At 55.4% G+C, this 11,498-nt stretch overlaps 3 protein-coding genes across 3 annotated transcripts in view; 1 reads left to right on the forward strand and 2 right to left on the reverse strand.

Annotated features, from left to right (window-relative positions):
- Positions 1 to 60: 60 nt before the first annotated feature.
- PCYOX1 (prenylcysteine oxidase 1) lies at positions 61 to 4,962 on the forward strand. Its single transcript, XM_042839553.1, has 6 exons — positions 61 to 165; positions 241 to 447; positions 1,912 to 2,086; positions 2,698 to 2,909; positions 3,235 to 3,387; positions 3,872 to 4,962. Exons 1-6 carry the CDS (start codon positions 72 to 74, stop codon positions 4,528 to 4,530), a joined length of 1,500 nt encoding a protein of 499 aa, XP_042695487.1. The 5' UTR covers positions 61 to 71; the 3' UTR covers positions 4,531 to 4,962.
- Positions 4,963 to 6,033: 1,071 nt separating this feature from the next.
- SNRPG (small nuclear ribonucleoprotein polypeptide G) lies at positions 6,034 to 7,674 on the reverse strand. Its single transcript, XM_042839554.1, has 4 exons — positions 7,584 to 7,674; positions 7,353 to 7,375; positions 7,056 to 7,180; positions 6,034 to 6,207 (listed from the first exon to the last, which is right to left on the reverse strand). Exons 1-4 carry the CDS (start codon positions 7,613 to 7,615, stop codon positions 6,157 to 6,159), a joined length of 231 nt encoding a protein of 76 aa, XP_042695488.1. The 5' UTR covers positions 7,616 to 7,674; the 3' UTR covers positions 6,034 to 6,156.
- A 1,487-nt stretch (positions 7,675 to 9,161) lies between these two features.
- Positions 9,162 to 11,498, reverse strand: part of FAM136A (family with sequence similarity 136 member A) — a 2,624-nt gene continuing 287 nt past the window's right edge. The window contains exons 2-3 of the mRNA XM_042839547.1: positions 10,246 to 10,386; positions 9,162 to 9,398 (exon numbers count right to left, since the gene is read on the reverse strand). Of these exons, the coding sequence (XP_042695481.1) occupies positions 9,210 to 9,398; positions 10,246 to 10,386 (330 nt within the window). The 3' untranslated portion in view covers positions 9,162 to 9,209. The remainder of the gene's footprint in view (positions 9,399 to 10,245; positions 10,387 to 11,498) is intronic.

The following is an 11,498-nucleotide window of genomic DNA, read 5'->3' on the forward strand; positions in this document are numbered from 1 at the left end:
TCCGCCTCTGAGCGGCCAGTGGGCGGGCATGTGGCCCGGCCCTGCACAGCACGGCTCGACAGAGCAGCGCCATGCCGCCCCGCTGCCTCCTCCTCCTGCTCCTCGCCGTTCTCTGCCCGCCGGTCACGGGCCGCGGGGAGCAGCGCGCTGCCCCGGGGAAGATCGGTACGGAGGGACCGCTGCGGGTTGGCGGGAGGGGGGTTCACTCTTTAATCCTAACGCTGTGCTCCGCTCTCACAGCCGTGATCGGCGGCGGCATCGGGGGGACGGCGGCCGCTTATTTCCTGCGGCAGAAGTTCGGGAGGAGCGTGCGGATCGAGTTGCTGGAGCGGGGGGAGGTGGGCGGCCGCTTGGCCACGGTGGAGATGGAAGGGGCGAGCTACGAGGCGGGGGGGTCCGTGCTGCACCCCCTCAACCTGCACATGAAGCACTTCGCCAAGGAACTGGGTGAGTATCTTCCAGCCAGTGCACGGCGGGGGCTGCGCCTCTGCTATGGGGTGAGGGCTCCGCATCCCACCCCACGTCTCCGCCCCATAGTCGCGCTCCCTGCACGGCCAAAGTCATCTCAGATCACGGCCTGGCGCTGTGTCAGATCCCGAGGTCTCGTTGGTTGCTGACAGCCCTCGTTGTGCCCTCTGATGTTGAGACACTGCAGTGGGTCGAGGGCCGCTGAAAGTAGAAGTGCTGCAGCTGGCTTCTGTGCTTGTTGGTCGCAGTTCAGGAGGAGAAGGCTCCTTCGGTGTCCTTATATGTCAAGGTCAACCGTCTGATGGAGTGAAAGAAGCCATGCTCTGCTATCTGTTTGCATTTAAGCAAAGCTTTCCACGCTGTTTCTCACTTAGAATCATTCAGTTGGGAAAGACCTCAAAGTCCAGCCCATCCCACTGTGCCCTCTGTCCATGTTCCTCCATACAACACTTACCATTAAACACCTCCAGGGACGGTGATCCCCACTGCAAACACCTTCCTGGGCATAAATTGCTCCTAATATCCAACCCGAACCTTCCCTGGTGCAACTTAAGGTCATTACCTCTTATCCTGTTACTGCTGTGGGTGAGCAGTTGGCTGATGGTTGGGCCCAAAGGGTTTTGGGCAGTGGGGTTCCATCAGGCTGGTGGCTAGCAGGGTTCTCCATTTTGGGACCAGTTCCCTATAGGAGTTGGGATTAAGATCCTTATGGGTCCCTTCCAACTGGGGATGTTCTGTGATCCTTGTGATGTGGATGATTCTTGTTCTGTAATTCAGTGGTGTGGATGTGGGACTGGAAGGTGTCTCGAGTGAGTTGGCTGATGATACTGAACTGGGAGAAGGAATTGCCTTCATCAAGAGTGGAGAGGCCTGGGCAAATCAGAGGGCTGGGCAGACCTTCACCCACGTGAAGTATAACAAGAGCAAGTGCTGATTCTGGGAACAGAGCAGCCCTGGGTGTATGTACAGACCGGAGGAGGAGGAATGGGCAGAGTGAAGAGCCATGGTTGGACCAGATGGTCTTAATGGCCTTTTCTAAGCTTAATGATTCTCATCCTACAGCAAGCTGAACATGAGTCATGAGTGTGCTCAGGCAGCCAGAAGGGCCAGCTGTACCCTGGGGTGCATCAAACAGCATTGCTGGCGGGTTGAGGGAAGGGATTGTCCTGCTCTGCACCTCACTGGTGAGGCCTCACCTTGAGCACTGTGTGCAGTTTTGGGCACCGCAGTACAGAGTGGACATAAAACTGTCAGAGTGTGTCCAAAGGAGGGCTGCAGAGATGGTGAAGAATCTAGAGGGGAAATGTACGAGCAGCTGGAGTCTCTTGGTTTGCTCAGCCCAGAGAAGAGACTGAAGGGAGGTATCACTGCAGCCTGCAGGGATATTCAATGGCTCTGTGACTCACCTCTCATTAAATCACCTTTGTTCACCCTTTCCTCCAGGCCTCCCTGCTCTCCCTGTCCCTGGCAACCTCATGGGCATCTATAACGGAGACGAGTTCATCTTCGAGGAGAGCAGCTGGTACATCATCAACATCCTCAAGCTGCTGTGGCACTATGGGTTCAGCCCCCTGCGGATGAACATGTGGGTGGAGGACATCTTGGACAAGTTCATGCGGTAAGGCAGCTGCTCAGCCGTGTTCACGAGTGGCAGAAACGTTAGGGGAGGTCGTGGAGGGGGATGGCTGATGGGAAAGGTGAATGAGAAGGTTGGCATGAGTCTGCCATTCTGTTTTACCTGCTGCTGAGCTGCACAAACTGGTGAAATCACCCAACTGAAGAACAATTCTCTGGTTGTCCACTGCTACCCAACCTTTCCTAAGGAAAAAGGTCAAGATTGGTGCTGTCACCTTGTTAGGGGCACTGAAAGAGGCAGTGTGCTGGTGGCGGGTTAGAGATTGCACTGTCCATTGGACTTTAGCACTTGGGTGCTGGAGATCCTTGGATTTGTAACTGCACAAAGTGCTTTTATCAGGAAAGGTGAACAGATGATCGTTTTAGGCCCTTGGAATTTAGGCTGGGAGGAGGAGCTCTGCTGCTCCAACCAAACACCGTGAGGCTCTTGGGAGTCCTACGCCAGAAGGCACGTGAAGTTCTCCTCAGCTTCCAAGGGCCACAGAGATAATCAGCAGCAACTGAACGCTTCCGTTCCCTTCCCAAGATAAGAGTGCCTTGGGTAACCCACATGTGGTGCAGCTGTAAGATGCATTTCCTTGTCTCTGGTTAAAGGATCTATCGCTACCAGACACACGACTACACCTTCAGCACTTACGAGCGCCTCTTCCACGCCCTTGGAGGGAACGACTTCACCCAGATGTTCAACCAAACCATCGATGAAGCCATGCAGAAAGCCAGCTTTTCCCAGAAGTTCATAAATGAGATGGTCTGTCCAGCCATGAGGGTCGATTACGGGCAAGGTGTCAACATCAATGGTTTTGTAGGTGAGCATCTTGGTGTGCTTCAGGTGACGCCGTGTGCTTTGGGATTCCTGCTCCCTGGGCTGGGCAGATGCTGGCAGCAACCTATTTATTCCTGCTGCAGAACAATTCCTCCTACTGTTAAGCAGCACCCTCCCTTGCTGGGTTACTGGGTTACTCTGGCAAGCGAGCAATTGCTTGCTAACATGACCTACTTAGCCCTTGTCCTCATTCAAGCTCTGTGTCCCGTTGGGATGTTTTCTCCTTTCATTTTCCACGTGATGTTTTGAGTGGTCCCCTACAAAACGGTGCTGAACAAGCAGTGCTAATGACTGTGGTTTCCTTGTAGGTGCTGTGTCTCTGGCAGGGGCAGGATCAAGCCTTTGGTCAGTGAAAGGGGGAAACAAACTTGTCTGCACTGGTCTTATTTACGCCTCGAAAGCAGATGTTATCGCTGGTACAGTTGTGTCTATAGAGCCCAAAGTCAGGAAGAGATCCACAGGTGGGTCCCGTTTGCTTTCCCTTTGGTGGGGGGGGGAATAGCCAGCTCTGGCAGCTACACACTGACCTTTGCTCCTGGCAGACCAAAGCAACAGCCTGGGCTTTCTTTGGTCTTTTACAATGAAAACTGTGCTCTGTTTAAAGCCTCAGATCACGGCCCTGCCATCAGCTAATCCTATACTGCTCAAACAAGCCTTGGTTCACAGCAAGGCATAATCACAGAATCACAGAACGGCCAGGGTTGGAAGGGACCTCGAGGATCATGAATCTCCAACCCCCCTGCCACACGCAGGGCCACCAACCTCCACATTTAATGCTAAACCAGGCTGCCCAGGGCCCCATCCAACCTGGCTTTGAACACCTCCAGGGCCGGGGCATCACAGCCTCTCTGGGCAGCCTGTGATGGCAATCAAAGCATGTTTGTCAGAAGTACAGCTGAGGTGGAACAGCATCACTGAGCTCTTCACCCCTCCTGTCTTCCCCAGGGGACCCAGTTCACCTCTACCACGTCACCTACGACACGCCGTCAGGACAGACAGGGGACATCTATGACATCGTTGTCATTGCTGCTCCTCTGAACCGCAAAATAGCCAACATCACCTTCAAGAACTTCAGCCCTCCGGTCCCGGAGTTCTCCAGTCCTTACCAACAGACCGTGGCCACGTTTGTGCACGGCCGCTTAAACGCCTCCTTCTTCGGTTACCGGGACCCATCCGCCTTTCATCTGGGTGCCATTTTCACTACAGAAAATCCCAAACTGTTCATCAACAGCGTGGGGATCGTATCTCCTGTGGAAAACAGAGGCAGCGAAGAAAAGCCACCCTTGCAGTCAGCAGTCTGGAAGATATTCTCAAGGGAAGAGCTCACGAAAGAGCAGATGAACTTGCTTTTCTCCTCCTACGACTCCGTCAAGGTGAAGAAGTGGCTGGCGTACCCCCACTACAGCCCCCCAAATAAATTCCCACCTATCATCCTCCATGACAACATCTACTACCTGAATGGCATCGAGTGGGCTGCGAGTGCCATGGAGATGAGCTCCATTGCAGCCAAAAACGCCGCGCTGCTCGCCTACCACCGCTGGTACGGCAACGCAGACAAGATCGACCAGGAAGATTTGTATGAGAAACTGAAAACAGAGCTTTGAGCTGAGCGCCACCACGGCCCCCAGAGATACAGATCGCGTGCTGAAGGTGTGCAGTCGCAACTAAAAGGAATAAAGGAGGAGCTGGGATGGTGCGATTTTATTCTAACTTCTCACTTAGCATCGGAGGAGGAGGAAACATCCAGCCAGCTCCAGACACAAGCTGACTTGAACTGCTGTCACAAAGTGGGGGGCACTTTCCCAAGTGGGCTGGCCCTCCCTCAAGCAAAGCCTTCAATCTGTCCCTCTGTAAGATAACCAAGGTGTTTTAAATGCCACATTGACCCTAAAGTGTCCTTCAGATCCTACCGAGCCCAGGATTTGCATCACTGTGATTAACTGAGCGTTGTTCCCTTAGACCTGTGCATGTCGCTTTGCCTCTCTGGATATCTCTCCATTGTGGGGGGGGAAATAAGCCAGCTTCTTAGCATTAAATCTCTCTGCCTCCACTTTTTTAAAAGGGTGTATCGAGGAGCCCTCGGGGTGGGACGGGTGCAGGGGAAATGGTGAACACGTTCTTTACTTTCATTCAGAACAAGTTCTGCAGCTGGGGGAAGGAGGAGAGAGAAGAACAGAAGCAGAGCTGTGCAGGAGTTGCCAAAACAAGTGGAAAACAGGCAAAACACACAGAGCCTGTACTTCTCTTCCATCAAGTTTTGGAAGCATCAGCTGCTTGGATGACCTAAAAACGACAGCAGGGCAGCAGTGGTTTGTAGCAGATAAACTCTTCTGTCCCATGACTGGATCTAATATTGCTGAACCTCACCCACGTCTAACTATGCAGTAAATAGGATGTTGCCATTACAAACAGAAGTAATGCACTGGTTTGAATATAAGCCAGAGGTGTTGCCTTGAACTGGTGCCTGTGTCACTCGCGTGGTGCTGTTTTGGTGCTGTCTCTCAGAGCTGCTGCTTGGTCCTCCATCAACAGAGCTCTCCTGTACCAGCAAGATTTTTGCTTGCTTAGCTCAAATTCTCATTAACAAGCTTCCGCTAGGCACTGCCTCACACTTGCTGTGCTGGGAAAGATGAACACACTTGATTAAAGCTAAACTGCAGGACTTGCACAGAGATTAGCAACCTCACTGCTGGTCTGCGCGTGCTGGAACACAATTCAGCTCTTAGAAGCTTGCTGGTGCCTTGGGGTCAGTGCTTTGTTCTGTCTGCTTCACCCCCTGGGCTGCTTGGAGGCAACCAGAACAACCAAAAACACTTTTGCCTCAGCACAGAGGTGAAGATCACCACGAAGTTGCAGGCAAACACTTCAGCTGGAGAGATATTTCAGTCCCCTCCACTCTTTACAGAGCAATGCCAGAAATAGAAGTGTCACAGCCTGTTATTTATGGGGGGGGAAAGATACAGGCAGTAACACCTGAACATCTGCTGGAAGAAATGAAACTGCCTGAAAGTCCTCCCCCCAGCTTTAGAGCTGACACTGACACACTGCTGCACTCACAGAATTAACTGCCCCAGGCTTCAGTTACACCAAGTACAGCTTACACAGGGTTACACCAACCAGTACAAAATTTATTTAACAAAAAAATAAGCTTACACTTGTGGTTGCTTCACTAGATTCGAGTGAGTAAACAAAACACAACAGGGTCGGGTCCCTACGGGGTTCCTCTGCCACTATACTCGTTCCAAAGCTTCCAGCATGATGATGCTGTTTCCTCGTATTACCTACAAAGAGAAGTTGGCAGTAAGAGGTGAGATGAAGCACACTGTTACCCACAGCACAGAAGGTTCTCTTTCCCTCTGTCTTTTCCTCCCGAAAAGCTGCACAGCACACACAGCTCCAAGAACTGAAGTGAATCACGGAACTGCAGGGGCTCATGGCAGCAGTCAGACTGCTGGAAAAGGCTCCTGCAGGAGGGTGGTGATAGAAAAGGTGGATGAGAAGCTTGACACAAGACAGCAACGCGTGCTTGTGACCTCACAGCCAACAGCATTCAGGGCTGCAGCAACAGAGGGGTGGCAGCGGGCAGGGAGGGGTTTGTCCCCCTCTGATTTGTCCTCCTGCATCCAAGCCTGTGGCCCTCAGCACAGGAGGGATGTGGGGCTGTGTGACAGGGTTCAGAGGAAAGCCATGAGGATGCTCAAAGGGCTGGAGCACATCTCCTGTGAGGCTGTGACAGGCTGAGGGGGCTGGGCTTGTTCAGCAAAAGCTATGAACACACATCACTGGGGTCTACCAGTACTTTAAGGGAGCTTATAAACAGAAGAGAGAGTGACTTTTTACATGAGTAGATAGCGATGGGACAAGGAGGAATGGTCTTAAACTAAAAGACAGGAGATTTAGGTTAGACGTCAGGGGGAAATTCTTCACCATGAGGGTGGTGAGGTGCTGAAACAAAGGAGCTTTGGGTTCCCCGTTCCTAGAGGTGTCCAAAGCCATGGATGGGCACTGGTAGGCCTGAGCTGGAGGGGGGCACACAGCCCAGGGCAGGAGGTGGGACTGGGGGGCTGTAAGGTCTCCCTCAACCCAACCATACTGTGATGCTACAACTCCCAGCTCCCCATGCACTCACCACCATGCCGATGTTGTTCTGCTGCCCGCCGGGCGCCATCTCCACGCACTCATCGATCACCAGGTTCATGAAGGGGTCGAAGCCCCGCAGGATCCCCTGCACGTGGCGGCCGCCATTTAACTTCACTACGAGAAACGGGATCATTGCGAAGCAATGGGGGGGGGGGAGGGGGTGGGAATCAGCTCAAAGAGCAGCGTCAGAAGGAAGGGGACCCGGGGCTGCGTGCCTGCCGGGGGCAGCTGGAGCTCAGGGGCAAAACCTTCCCCCCCCCCCCCCCGGTACGGCAGTGCGACTCACGTGACAGCTTCTTGTCCATGAACCTGCAACGAGAGCGGAACAGGAGGAGGCCGCGTCAGTGTGGGGTCGGGGCCGCCATCACTGCGAGCCTCACCGGACCCGGACCCGGACCCGGACCCGGACCCGGACCCGGACCCGGACCCGGACCCGGACCCGCGACCTTCCCGTGCCGCTGGGACCACCTCAGACCCCGCTGCTCCCCCTCAGCCCCCCCCGCGGCCCGCCTCTCACTTCTTCAGCTCGGGTGGATGCGCTTTGCTCATGGCGTCTCCTCAGCGCCGCTGCCACTCGCGCCGCGCTCTGACGTCATCACGTCGCCCGCTTAGCCAATGGAAGCCCCGCCCCTCTTCCCGCCACCCCTCGCGCCTCGCCGGCAGCCAATAAGAGCGCTTGATGGGGCGTGCGCATGCGCGCTGGGAGAGGTTCCCGGCTCGCGCACAAGCGGTGGCGCCATCCAGCACGTGCGTGGGAACCCGCAGCTCTGCTGCGCAGCATGGGCTGCACTGCGTGCACACCGCACTGCACGCCCAGCACACGCACCGCATTGTATGCACACTGCATTGCACGCCCAGCACAGCACACACACTGCACTGCATGCACACTGCACTGGATGCCCAGCACACACACACTGCACTGCATGCACACCGCATTGCACACCCAGCACACCACACGCACTGCTCGCACAGCACACTGCACCACATTGCATGCACACCGCATTGCACACCCAGCACAGCACACACTGCACTGCATGCACACCGCATTGCATGCCCAGCAAAGCACACACACCGCACTGCATGCACATTCACTAGAGTACACACACTGCACCGCATTCACACCACACTGCATGTCCACTATAGTATGCCTCATTGCACCTGTTGTACACCTCATTGCACACTGTTGTACACGCACTGCACTGCATGCATGCCATTACACACGCACTGTATTGCATGTGCACCATTGCACCGCCACTACACTGCATGCATACTGCTGTACACCCACTGTTTTGCACCCACAGGAATCACCCCATGCCTGGGCAGTAATCCCCGGTTGCACCCACCTTGCATGCACACAAAGGCACTGCCCCATACACTGCAAGTCCTGCATGGCTCACTGTGCACTTTGCACGCCTGCATGGTTCACCCTGCACATCTTGCACAGCCGTCAGCTCACAGCTTGCACGTCTGCACCCTGCACACTTTGCACACTTGAACACGGTACCCCACGCCCTGCAGAAGCACTGCCCCACACCTTGCACACCTGCACCCTACCCTATTGCAGAAGCACCCCCCGCTCACTGCACGCTTACACCCAGCACCCCACACTCTGCCACACACCTTGCACATCTGCATGGCTCGCCCACCACAACTTGCACACTTGCACAGCTCACCGCACGCACTGAACATTTGCACGGCTCACTCTGCACACATCGCACAGGTGTCACCCCATGCCTTGCACACCTGTGCCCCATCCACCCATACATCCACACACACTGCACACCCATCATCCCATCCCTTCCAAAGCTTCACCCCATACACTGCATGCTTGCATGGCTCACCCCACACCCCATAGCTTGCACACCTGCATGCCATACCTTGTGCAGCCATCGTCCCCCACTTTGCACACCTGCACCCTCTCTATACATTGCACATTTGCATGGCTCATCCCTACACACCGCACAGCCATCACCCCATACCTTGCACACACCCACCCCATGCACTGCACTGCCACTACCCTACACCTTGCACACCTGCATCCTACATTTTGCACAGCCATCACCCCACTCCCCCAGCGCCCCTCCAGCACCACGAGTGCAACTCCTTGCCTTTAATACCACCAGCCCCACCCCAACAGCATCCATTAGTGCTGTAGGGCTGCCAACCCATCCCGCATCCTCTTGGCCATGCCGGGCACCAGGCGCAGGTGCTCGTCCCCACAGGCAGCCACGCAGGCATCGAGCTGGGATCGTGCCCTTGTCTCCCCACCGCCCGCCTCCAGGGCATCCTTGGCTCTGTCAGAGCAGTGCAGCGTGCAGCGGCTCAGGCGGTCCTGCAAAGGGACAAGGGGGCACAGGTCACGAGAATGACAGAAATATAGGGGTTGGAAGGGAGCTCTGGGGTTCCCTCAGTGTTTACATGGTGGATCGGGTCCCCTCTCAGCCTTCTCATCCCCAGCTGAACAACCCTTGGGGTTCTCAGCCTCTTCCCATCATGGGATGCTCCTCTCTCTACCATCTCTATGGCTCTCCAGCAGTTCCCTGTCTGCCTGGATCTGAGGAGCCCACAGCTGGACCCAGCGCTCCAGATGTGGCCTCCTCAGGGCAGAGTGGGAGCACCTCCCTTGCCCTGCTGGCCACACTGTTTGTAATGGACCCCAAGGTCCAACTGGTCTTCTTGGCCACCAGGATGCACTGCTGACTCGTGGTCAGCCTGTGGTCAGCCACTGGTCAACTGCTGGTCAACCACTGGTCAACAGTTGGCCAATCATTGGTCAGCTGTTGGTCAACTGTTGGTCAACCACTGGTCTTCTGTTGGCCAATCATTGGTGAGCCACTGGTCAACTACAGGTCAACTACTGGTCAACAGTTGGTCAACTACTGGTCAACTGCTGGTCAACCACTGGTCAGCTGTTGGTCAACCACTCAACTGTAGGTCAACCAGGACCCCCAGGTCCTTCTCTGCCTTCTCCTTCTCCTCATCCAGCAGCTCAGCCCCCAGCCTGCACTGACGCATGCAGTTGTTCCTCCCCTGGTGAAGGACCCCACGCTTGCTCATAAGAACCTCATCAGGTTCCTCTCTGCCCAGCTCTCAGCCCGCCCAGGTCTCACTGAACAGCAGCACGGCCTTCTGAGGTGTCACCCCCCATGATGTGTTCATGTAACCCCAAATATCCTCACCTGGAAGCGTTCCAGCTCGCCGGTGACGATGGCCTGGGCCTGGGCCAGGGGTGCATGGCAGCGCTCAATGCAACGCTGCACCTGCTGCATGGAGGCTGCTCTGTCCTCACAGCACCGTGCGCTGCAGTGGAACATGGTGGCCTGCAAAGGGTGGGCAAAAAGGGGGGGGTTAGCATGGTGCAGCACCCAAGGGACTCCTCCTAATGTGTGAGCAATCCAAGGTACACCCAGAAGCGCACAGAGCTGAGGGCTGCAAGGCAGGAACAGTTTGCGCAGAGCTTGCACATAGGGGATGCAAACATTTTGCACGGGGCATGCTTGGGGGATGGGGGGGTTGTACAAATGTGTAATGAGCCCCAAGATACCATCGGCCTTCTTGGCCATGGGAGCACATTGCTGGGTTGTGGTCAGCTGTTGGTCAACCATTAGTCAATCATTGGTCAACCATCAGTCAACCACTGGTCAACTGCTGGTCAACTGCTGGTCAGCTGTTGGTCAACCATTAGTCACCCACTGGTCAATTGCTGGTCAACCATCAGTCAACCACTGGTCAACTGCTGGTCAGTTGTTGGTAAGCCATCAGTCAACTACTGGTCAACTGCTGGTCAACCATCAGTCAACTACTGGTCAATTGCTGGTCAGCTGTTGGTCAACCATTAGTCACCCACTGGTCAATTGCTGGTCAACCATCAGTCAACCACTGGTCAACTGCTGCTCAGCTGCTGGTCAACCAGGTCACCCAGGTCCTTCTTCACAGAGCTAATTTGCAGCAGCTCAACACCTAATCTAGGGGGCTGCACACATTTTGCACAGGGGAGGCACCTGGAGGACACCCAGCTGGCACACAGAGCACGCACTGGGGAGGGGAGGGGGCACAAAGTCTGTACAGGGCAGGGCATCATGCACTCGGGGTGGGTACCACCAAGTTTGCACAGGGCACAAAACCTTCCCAGGGGGGATGCACAAATCTTGCATAGGGTGTGCACTGGGGGGGGAGGCAATGAAGAGGCCACAGGGGATGCAACTGGAGGGGAGGGGGCACAAATTTTGCACAGGGCATACGCTTAGGGGGCACAACGCTTGCACGCAGAGTATGCACAAGGGGGGAGGGGGGACGCAGGGCACGCACTGTGGGGCAGAAATCTTGCACACAGAGCACGCGCTTGGAGGGATTGCAGGGCTTGCGCTTGGGGTGGGGCCACGAAGTTTGCACAGAGCGCGTGCTGCAAGCTTGGGGGGCTAGGGGGCAAGCT

The sequence above is a fragment of the Centrocercus urophasianus genome, unplaced genomic scaffold (assembly GCF_019232065.1).
Source record: "Centrocercus urophasianus isolate 14NV4802_14NV808 unplaced genomic scaffold, USGS_Curo_1.0 seq_963, whole genome shotgun sequence".
Classification (NCBI taxonomy): Eukaryota; Metazoa; Chordata; class Aves; order Galliformes; family Phasianidae; genus Centrocercus; species Centrocercus urophasianus.

Bases quoted from the DNA above. Each gene is read 5' to 3' on its own strand.
- PCYOX1 (XM_042839553.1), top strand. From the start codon at position 72: ATGCCGCCCCGCTGCCTCCTCCTCCTGCTCCTCGCCGTTCTCTGCCCG. The intron at 448-1,911 runs GTGAGTATCTTC...CCTTTCCTCCAG, and splicing joins GCACTTCGCCAAGGAACTGG to GCCTCCCTGCTCTCCCTGTC. The intron at 2,087-2,697 runs GTAAGGCAGCTG...CTCTGGTTAAAG, and splicing joins ATCTTGGACAAGTTCATGCG to GATCTATCGCTACCAGACAC.
- SNRPG (XM_042839554.1), bottom strand. From the start codon at position 7,615: ATGAGCAAAGCGCATCCACCCGAGCTGAAGAA. The intron at 7,376-7,583 runs GTGAGAGGCGGG...CTCTCGTTGCAG, and splicing joins CATCCACCCGAGCTGAAGAA to GTTCATGGACAAGAAGCTGT. The intron at 7,181-7,352 runs GTGAGTCGCACT...CGTTTCTCGTAG, and splicing joins CATGGACAAGAAGCTGTCAC to TGAAGTTAAATGGCGGCCGC.